This window comes from Mastomys coucha, unplaced genomic scaffold, assembly GCF_008632895.1.
Source record: "Mastomys coucha isolate ucsf_1 unplaced genomic scaffold, UCSF_Mcou_1 pScaffold22, whole genome shotgun sequence".
NCBI lineage: Eukaryota > Metazoa > Chordata > Mammalia > Rodentia > Muridae > Mastomys > Mastomys coucha.
Genome location: NW_022196905.1, coordinates 166,131,602 through 166,140,151, shown reverse-complemented (window position 1 = coordinate 166,140,151; position 8,550 = coordinate 166,131,602). Strand labels below are relative to the sequence as shown.

The window sequence follows — 8,550 nt, the reverse complement described above, 5'->3', positions numbered from 1 at the left end:
TATATATATGGAAAAATAAAAAGAATCAAAGGCTGTTTGCTTTCCTCAGCACGAAAATATTGCATGTCTTTCATCACCAATGATAGAATCATCTTTGACATTTTCCATTTTTCTCCATACATGTTCTTACTAGTCATGGGAGCTTCTTATAGCAATAATTATGTTGAAACTAATGCAGAGCCTTTATGCTCCTGAAGCTGAGATGTCTCCTACTCCAATACCCCTATTTTCTGTATATTGATCCTAATAAATAGCAATAGAAATGAGTATGCTGCTTTGGTTATGACCTGCATTAAGCTAGTGATAACCCCCTCTCTCTCCTTGGCTCTTCTTTAAGGTGAGTATTCATGGATTTATACACTCTATTAAAGAATGTTTGGGGGTAACAGTTGCATTTCATTTATCTGAAGAACATCAATTTATTTTCAGACGTTCCCAAGGCATAAAGGTTTTTAGCAGTTGCAGTGTGGATGAATTCAAACAGCTGGTTTCACAACCTGAACTGGACTGCCTTCGGAATACACCAGGGACAGAATTTGTTGCCCAGCCCCAACATGGACAAACTTGTGGTAACAAAATCTTGGAGGTGCCAGAGCAATGTGACTGTGGCACACCAGAGGTTAGCCAGAACCCTTCATAGCTATCCAGCATGTGTTCTATGTACACATATTTCTATGGTCCTGTAGATTTCTATATAATAGAAAGGGGGTGGGGCTTTAAAAAGTGATGCTAAGTTCTTGGTATGTCCCTGGCTGTCCTGGAACTCAACTGTGTCAACTAGACTGGCCTCAAAGTCAGAGAGATCTGCCTGCCTCTGCTTCTGCAGTACTAGGATTAAAGGTGTTCAGGTCAGTTCCAGCTCATGGGTCTCTGGGCCCTATTTCTGAAATTTATGGTAGTGTCTCGAGCAATAGAGGCTTGCCTTCTACCTCCAGGAGGCAACCAAGAACAACAGCAATATGCTGTATGCTTTAGACTCCTAAAGACTCTTGGACAGTCCTGGTCAACAACTCAAAATCAAGCTTCTTGTGTCTGGTATTGGGGTTTTTGTTAGGTGGTCTTTGGTTCTTGGAGAGAGCACTGTCTACCCAGATGAATATATGTATATTTATACACAGAATTATGTTTATTACAGCAGGTTTTTTTTGTTTTTTTTTTTTTTTTTAGGTAAATAGTTGATAGTATGATTAGTTGTGGATTCTGCAGACTTCCTTATGGCTATCTTACTTTCTTTCCTCCTGTATTTACCTCATTTCCCTTTCCTATTTTCCTTATTAGGTCACTAGCACCTTGATGTTCCCTTCTCTATTGCTCTGTAGTACAGCTTGAGGTCAGGGATGATGATTCTCCCAGAAGTTCTTTTATTGTTGAGAACAGTTTTCACTATCCTGGGTTGTTTGTTATTCCAGATGAATTTGAGAAATGTTCTTTCTAACTCTATGAAGAATTGAGTTGGAATTTTGATGGCGATTGCATTGAGTCTGTAGATTGCTTTTGGCACTTGGCAATTTTTACTATATTAATCTTACCAATCCATGAACATGGGAGATCTTTCCATCTTATGAGATCTTCGATTTCTTTCTTCAGAGACTTGAAGTTCTTAGTTTGATAGTATATCCAAATGGCAAAATGGCAGTCATAGGTTCTTTCTTAGGGCCTATGGCATGCCCAGCTATGAGTTCTTGGCTCCAATCACAGTACCAGGCATCAGTCCCAACTGAGAAGTAGCTGGTTACCCCTGTACCATTCATGATACTGTGTATTTCTCACCAGACCAAGTGTTGTTTAAGCTTCCAGGTTTCATAGGTAAGATTATTGGTGACCCCTTCGCAGCCTGCACAGAGCCTTCCCACACTATGAAAGCTAGCCAGTATGGAGGAAACTTCTAAGTCAATACCTGCTTGATTTCTCCATGTCTTCTGACCAAAGTATGGGATGTCTTCAGTAACAGGGTCATTCCATCAGGTTCTATTGGTTAACTCAGACCAATGGCAATGGCCTGTATGTTTGGGAGGAATGCTATAAGACCCATTGACCAATAACCAATAACTGAAAGGGAGTTAGTCCACACCTGGCACCTGAGCCTTTTATTTGATAACCCAAGGCATATTGGAAAGGTATTAGCTTTCTGTGCAGTGTAGCTCCACTACAAACTTTTTAAGCTCCACTTAAACTTTTATGTATATAGTAGAACACTTCTAAAGTACCATGTTTTAAAATAATTAGTTGCTATTGTAGTGCCAGCCTTCCTGTGTAGAAATTGTTCTATAAGATAAGAAATTAGTATATTAAAGATGATTTAGTGATATCAATCTACAGGTATTGGAATTATCCAGTAAGTTTGGGAAACCCAGTGCAGGAATTGTTTTCTGTCCTTCAAGATAATGGATTTAGCATATCAAACATTAGTTGTAAACTTCTTCAGCAATTTTATGGCAACCACACTATCATTTATTACCATGTACTGCACTGCAGCTTTTAATAAAGGAAAGCTTTCAGGGTCAGGCTATCTTTTTTCCCTGTATGGATAAACAATTATTCTAGGGCTATTTGTTGGGAAGACTACCCTTTCTGAATTAAAGTACCCTGGCTCCTTTAGGAAGAAGCAATTAATCATATGCTTTAGAATTTTAACTTATATTCTGCAGTAGTACATGCAGTATGAAGTTTTTATCACTTGTGGTCCCTGGTAAGAGAGCAACCCAAGCGAGCATTACAGTTGGCTAAGAAGCTAGAGGTGGGAAAAGAGTGCATCCAGGGACTCCAGCAGGGACCGAAGCAGTGGGACCCGGGAGCCTGAGTACTACTGGACATCTCTTTCCCCCACTTGTAGGTCCCAGTTGTCAAGTACCTATTGCTAGAGTGTTTCCAGAAGGGGAGATAATAAGTTGTAAGAGTTCCACAGAGGAGGTGTTTGGGAGTATACTGTTTGATTTGGTCAGTTTGAATGTCAAGGCAGTTTGTTGTAAAAATGTTTGTAGTCATGTGGCTTATTTAGAGAAACTGGCAAAAAAAAAAAAAAAAAGAAGAAGAAGAAGAAGATGAAAACACACAGGAGGCTAGACGTAGCCAGGATTAGGGGAAATGTCACTGTCCCACTGGCAGGGTACACACATGCGTGCACACACACACACACACACACACACACACTCACTTACCTAACTGATGGGAAGCTCACCACTAACACCAGTGTGTAGTGTGCTATGCAGCGATATTGGCCACAGTGTTGACCAATAATAGAAACTGTTTGCTTAACTATTGCTTTATGAAGCCACATTTTTTTTAAAAAAAATACGATCTGTTGTTGGAAGGGCTGTGATTATTAGGGGATGCTTGAAAACTAATGAAAATTAATTGAGCAGCCCACAACTGTACTTTGAAAAGGGAGTTTAAAAAATCGTATGTATGATTTCTAATGCCTATATGTGTGTATCTTGATTATATTTTCTTCTCTAGACCTGTACTCATAAAAAATGCTGTAACCCTAATGATTGTACACTGATTGGTTCTGCGGAGTGTGGTACAGGGCCATGCTGTGACAAACGAGTATGTAAGGTAAGTCTGGAACACAGAAATAAAATACCTTTCAGGAGTCTATAACGTGACATTCTTGGCCGGCTAGCTCCCGAATAATGACACAGAGACTTCATAATAATTATGAATGCTTAAGGCCTTTGCTTAGGCTTGTTCTTATCTAGTTCATATAACTTAAATTAACTTATTTTAATCTATGTTCTGCCACATAGCTTGCTACCGCCCGTTTCAAACATCTGACTTCCTCTGGAAGTCTCACTGGAGAATCTCTTGCCTCTGATTCTTTCCCAGGAACTCTGCAGATATCCCCCATCCTCTCCTGCCCGGCCATTGGCCATTGAGCTCTTTACCCATCCTCTCCTGCCCGGCCATTGGCCACTGAGCTCTTTACTAAACCAATCAGAAGGCGATTTAGGCAGGTAAGGAAGAGGCCCAGTTTCACACAGCATACAAAAGAAGATTATCTCAACAGGAGTCTTTAGTGTACTTCTCTTCTAGCTTCTGGAAGAATCTTTCAAATGTTTTAATTTGTATTCTCTTTGAAACGCTTTCTTTTGGTCTAAGTCTTAAAAGTTAGATGGAGAACACTTTTTTTTTTTAATGAAATATATCATTTCTCCATGGGGGTAGATATTAAGGATATTTTCTAATTTCCACTATATCCTTCATTTCAGTCTCCTTCTGCCCTCTGCTTTCCTTTATATGTTTCAATCCATCCCAAAGATATCTCCAGATATGGTATGCAGTTTTGTTCAAACCTGTTGAGACAGGATTTTTTCTTAGTCATGCCTGGATGTAGTTCTTTAGGATCAACTGGCATGCAACCAAATGAAAGCTAACAGGGTTCATCTGACCAAAAGCAACAGCAAATCTCATTCTGAAAAGGAGATGTGCCAGAGATATGCAGCAGATCAGCATGAAAGTGCAGCTCTGGTAGGCCATCTTCTCTGAGAATTGATGGCTAGAGCCAAAGGTGGTTTTCAAAGTGCCTGAATGGAGCGGCCCACCTAGGGCTTTCTTGTTCCTTCCCCTGCTAGAGCCCCTGTCTTTAACTATTACCAAAAAGCAGAGCAAGTCCTTTCTGTGGTGAAGTCACAGTGTGCTGGGCATTAAGGAGAGCTTCATCGAGAAAATGAAATGGGTTGTATGAATGCATACTGATTTTGCCTAGAAGGAGATCTTTGCACATAAGTGTTATGCATTTTCTTTTTACCTTCATCTATCCTGAGTATAGAAGAGCCGTTCTTTTCTCTGTATTCTTGCAAATCTTCAAGCTCTTTTACCAGACCTTGTCCAAAGTTGGGAGATTTGATCTAAGCATGTTCCTTAATGCTTCCAGTTTAGACACAACTGCCAGTGCAAAGCTACGAAGGACATCAACAGGGCTAGCTGCTTCACCTACAGCACCTAGTGATTAAGACCTTTGTAACCAATGCTGAGACACTCTTTCAGACTACTTTGAAAACAACTGATATCATATTAAAATTGTATCCCACGGAGGATAGAGAAGAAAAGATAATGAATCTTCAAGATGAAATAGAATAGCAGCATCTTGTAGAAGTCTGTTGTCTGTTTTTTGACAGTCTCCAACAAACTTTGTCCTCATGTTGTGAGATATTTTTTAACTGACTTTAGTCCATAGTATTGTGTAATCTTTCCAAGGAGTAGAGAAATTCTCTCTTACCTAACTTCCAAGAAGAGAACTGAGTCACCCTGACTAAAGCTAGTTTGTTCTTTGTCTCTCAGATAGCTGAAAGAGGACGCCTATGCAGGAAAAGTAGAGACCAGTGTGATTTCCCAGAGTTCTGCAATGGAGTAAATGAATACTGCGTACCGGATACAAAAGCTGCAGACCTGGAGCCTTGCAACAATGAGACTGCCTATTGCTTTGGTGGGATTTGCCGGGACCCGGATAGGCAGTGTACAAATTTATTTGGAAAATGTATGTATTTGGAAAAAAAAAAAGATGTATCTTTTGGGGGGAGGGAGGGTAAGTTGCCATTATTTTAAAGCTACAAATTTATCCTGTACCTTATTCTAAAATATTAATCTACAACCACATTTGAAAACCAAATCAACAAGGCAAAGACTGAAGGCCACATAGGATATAAGTCAAGGCCAAGGTCGTTGGTGGGAGGGGAGTAGAGAATTAATGGCAAAGACTGAAGGCCGCATAGGATATAAGTCAAGGCCAAGGTCATCGGTGGGAGGGGAGTAGAGAATTAATGTATGGTTTTAGAGAGAGTGACTTTTTCCAACAATTTTCCTTAACACATGTTTTTTTCTGAGTAGTTTGTAGATTGATGCTTGCCCACTGCTCCTATTTATACTAGACGACACCGACTGCCTCAGTATAAATTCCCTACAGTTTCAAGCACTATAAATTATGTTTTTGCTTTTAGCATGAGAAAGTTGAAATTCTTTTTTTTTTTTCAGATGCTAATGGTCCTAATTATGTGTGTTCACAAGAAGTGAATCTGCAAAATGATAGATTTGGAAACTGTCACGGGCGCTGTAATTTCAGGTACACACTCATCAAGTTGTCCATTTACCATGTGTGTTGTGTGTAGTGTGCCTACGCTTACCCGCAGATCAGGTGTTGCGTGTTGAAACAGATGCATGTTCTCATCAGCTTGCTGCATTATGTTTGCCTTAATGCTCTAAATGCCAACTTAGTTGTCTACATATATACTGAGCTTATCTATTGAGTTAAAACTGAACTAATGGATAAGACAGCTAAATGGCAATACATAACCTTTCTGCCTCCTATGTCCAGAGATGTAGTTTGTGGAAAAATAGTTTGCTACTGGAACTTTGCAGAACTCGTAAAAACAGAGAAATATGATGTTCAGTATACTTACATGGGAGGCCAGGTGTGTATTTCCGCGCATTTAAGAGTGAAGGAGAGCAGCAGAGACGACACCTATGTCCATGATGGCACTGTTTGCGGCAATGGCCAGGTAAGCATAACTTTACTTGATATTTATGTCCTGGGTTTATAATGGATTTCTGAATGCCTATGAGTGTGAACATACATAAGTATGAGAGTGTCCACAGTTTCTCTTGCTACATCGTAACAACAAAGTACAATCGTGAATGACTATAAAGATATCATAACACCCATTTGATCATGTGCTAACCAGAGTTGCCACTGGTCAAAGAAACTTTGCTTATTGATACTGAAACTTGTTTTCTCACACTTGAGAGTATAGCTTTCCTTCTTAGGCTAATCCCTACTCTGCAATAATTTATATAAGCTACAAACAAAAAATGTTAAAATCCATACTAAAAAATAAATCACAACAAAATGTCATCAAAATATAAGATGGTCAGAATAATGTGAAAAAATTGAAGAGAAATTAAAGGGTTAAGTGTTTAGTCTTGTACTAATTAACAAAGATAATTTATGATTTTTTATTAATAAAATCATGTATTTTTATTTTCATAATCCCCTAATACTCCAAAACACAATATTGTTATAAAGATAATTTCCCTTCTGTAAGATACAATAATAAAACATAAGGTTTAAGTTTTATTTTTTTTCTTTTAGATGAAAATTTTGAAAAGTCTAATAAAAGATTCAGATAGGTAATTGTAATACCTTAAAGCAAGAATATAGGTAATTTGGCTGAGGCTGCTTTTAAAAAATTGATAAGTAATCTAAATATTAACATAAAAAGTCACCAAGAAGTCTGCAACCTCCTACACACACATCACACACACACACACACACACACACACACACACACACACACACACACGCACGCATGCACGCACACATGCAGTCTCTCTGGGACTTGCTCTTTACACCTACTGCAACATATTTCTACCAGGCCTCAGTCTGCTCTCCTCCCTGGTAAATCAGCTAGTAGATACAACTGGACATTTCAGTGAAGTTAAAAATAAGTTATACAATGGCAAGGAGACATAATTAGCAGGTATTTTAATGAAAAGTAGACTATTTACAGATTTCTTTAAAGTGTTTTTAACCCCTATTAATTTTATAAAATAATGACTTCATTGTGATAGTTTGTGTATGTATATTTCATGTGTTTTAAGAAGTGAAAACTCAAGAGAAAAGTGTAAATTAGCAATAAACTTAAAATAGAAAAGGTTAAAAACAAAAAGAAGCAAATAGTCAGAAAGGGCCGGGCGGTGGTGACACACACCTTTGATCCCAGCACTTGTGAGGCAGAGGCAGGTGGATTTCTGAGTTCGAGGCCAGCCTGGTCTACAGAGTGAGCTCCAGGACAGCCAGGGCTACACAGAGAAACCCTGTCTCAAAAAACCAAAAAAAACAAAAAGTCAGAAAGGAGCAGCCTGGCATGGAAGCACCTTGAAAAACTGAAAGTGTTGACTATAAATATAAAGTTATAAATACCAAAATCTTGAAAATTTCAATACAAAGAGAATATTTGGTCTTTCACCTTATATTTGTGGCATATCTGCTAAAGCCCAGAATGGTGGGGGTTTCTTTTGTGGTTTCTATTTAACTCCTTTAGTCATACCTGAGTATTTCAGTTGTTTCCATTCTAGGATAGAGTGACTGAGCGGCAGACCCTACCCAGCTCAGGACAGAATTAGGTACAGCTCTGACTAAGTGAGCCATTATTAATCAAGGGATAGATTCAACTTCTGGCTTTCTGGAAGGAGAGAGCTGGAGAATGCTCTTTGATAAAGACAGTTATGTAAACCGTGTGTAAACATACACCTTTCCTGGGGAGCTTATACTCTTTCTTACCCTTCTTCAAATTCTTTATCCTGCAAAGCCCCTATATTGATCTGTACCTGAAATGTATCAAATACAAGCAACTTCATCGTCCCGAGGTCTTTGAGCCACCCATGCTGGCCCTCAGGAGGGATCTGGGGGAACTCCCCTTAGTGCAGTGGGCTGGAAGCACACTGTTACTTGGGACTTTCGATTGACGTCTGCAAGTAGGTATTCTTTTTTTTTGGAGGGGGGTCAAGCCTTTTTTTTTTTATTAGATATTTTCTTTATTTACATGTAAATTTCTC

At 38.9% G+C, this 8,550-nt stretch overlaps 1 protein-coding gene across 4 annotated transcripts in view; it reads left to right on the top strand.

Annotated features, from left to right (window-relative positions):
• The window catches only part of LOC116069037 (A disintegrin and metallopeptidase domain 3-like), a 53,439-nt gene that overhangs the window by 28,136 nt on the left and 16,753 nt on the right, over positions 1–8,550 (top strand). For all 4 annotated transcript variants that reach the window (XM_031339323.1, XM_031339322.1, XM_031339320.1 and 1 more), the window contains exons 12-16: positions 430–619; positions 3,457–3,555; positions 5,281–5,476; positions 5,971–6,058; positions 6,311–6,494. In XM_031339323.1, the coding sequence (XP_031195183.1) occupies positions 430–619; positions 3,457–3,555; positions 5,281–5,476; positions 5,971–6,058; positions 6,311–6,494 (757 nt within the window). The remainder of the gene's footprint in view (positions 1–429; positions 620–3,456; positions 3,556–5,280; positions 5,477–5,970; positions 6,059–6,310; positions 6,495–8,550) is intronic.